Raw genomic sequence first — 793 nt, 5'->3', positions numbered from 1 at the left:
AGAGCAGGATGCACTACGCGAGCAGCTCGAGCAGCTAGCCCTCAAGAGACAAGAGATGACCGAGCAAGCGAAAGCAGCTCGTAGGGCTCTCCAGATCGCGAAAGCGAAGGCAGACACAAGTCCCAGAAGGTGTTGGACAAGCTCCAGGCTGGGGCCTCCAAGTATCAAAAACCGAATGAAGACGACAGAGGCACTAAAAGTGAACCTCCAATTGACGATACGGTGTTGAGAACACGGGAAGAAGATATCAAGGAGAAGGCAGCAACAGCTTCAAAGCGCAACGGCATGAAATCGATGAACATCTCGGGCAAGCGGACACCAAGCCAACTGAGGGAGCCACCGAGCAAACCTCAACGAGCTCACAAGAAGAGGCCATAGGCGAGAACCATGGCGAAGACGACATGAGTGCAAACAATGACGTCGACATGTGTGCCTCACTGCGACTGGACGATCTAGATGAGAAAACGCCACCGAGTTTGCCGATCCCTAGGGGTATCTTGAACGCGACAGACGGCTTCACTCTAGATGGACTAAATTAACAGAAGCCAAAGTTCTCAAACACTCTTCCGAAACCGGTGGAAGAAACCTTGCACGAAAAGCCAACTTGCTTGGGGCCGAAGCTGGAGTCAAAATCTGTGATGAAGGTAGCTCAAGCAAAGAGTGAAGAGGCCAAGAACATTCGGCAAGGCCAGCGAGATCGAAACGATCACTAGAGTACGTTGGGTGCAACAAGAATTCGTAAAGCTCGCTTGGACCAGCCGAGCACGAATAAATCCGGGACACAAGAGACTGG

General features: G+C 51.8%; 1 protein-coding gene across 1 annotated transcript; it reads left to right on the top strand.

The window, feature by feature from the left end:
• Positions 1 to 55: 55 nt before the first annotated feature.
• PHALS_04351 (uncharacterized protein) lies at positions 56 to 539 on the top strand (the record flags this gene model as incomplete). Its single annotated transcript, XM_024718452.1, has 2 exons — positions 56 to 199; positions 231 to 539. 2 exons carry the CDS (start codon positions 56 to 58, stop codon positions 537 to 539), a joined length of 453 nt encoding a protein of 150 aa, XP_024583849.1.
• Positions 540 to 793: the final 254 nt, after the last annotated feature.

Source organism: Plasmopara halstedii (genome assembly GCF_900000015.1).
Source record: "Plasmopara halstedii genome assembly, contig: Scaffold_2604, whole genome shotgun sequence".
NCBI lineage: Eukaryota > Oomycota > Peronosporomycetes > Peronosporales > Peronosporaceae > Plasmopara > Plasmopara halstedii.
This window is presented reverse-complemented; position numbering and strand designations above follow the sequence as displayed.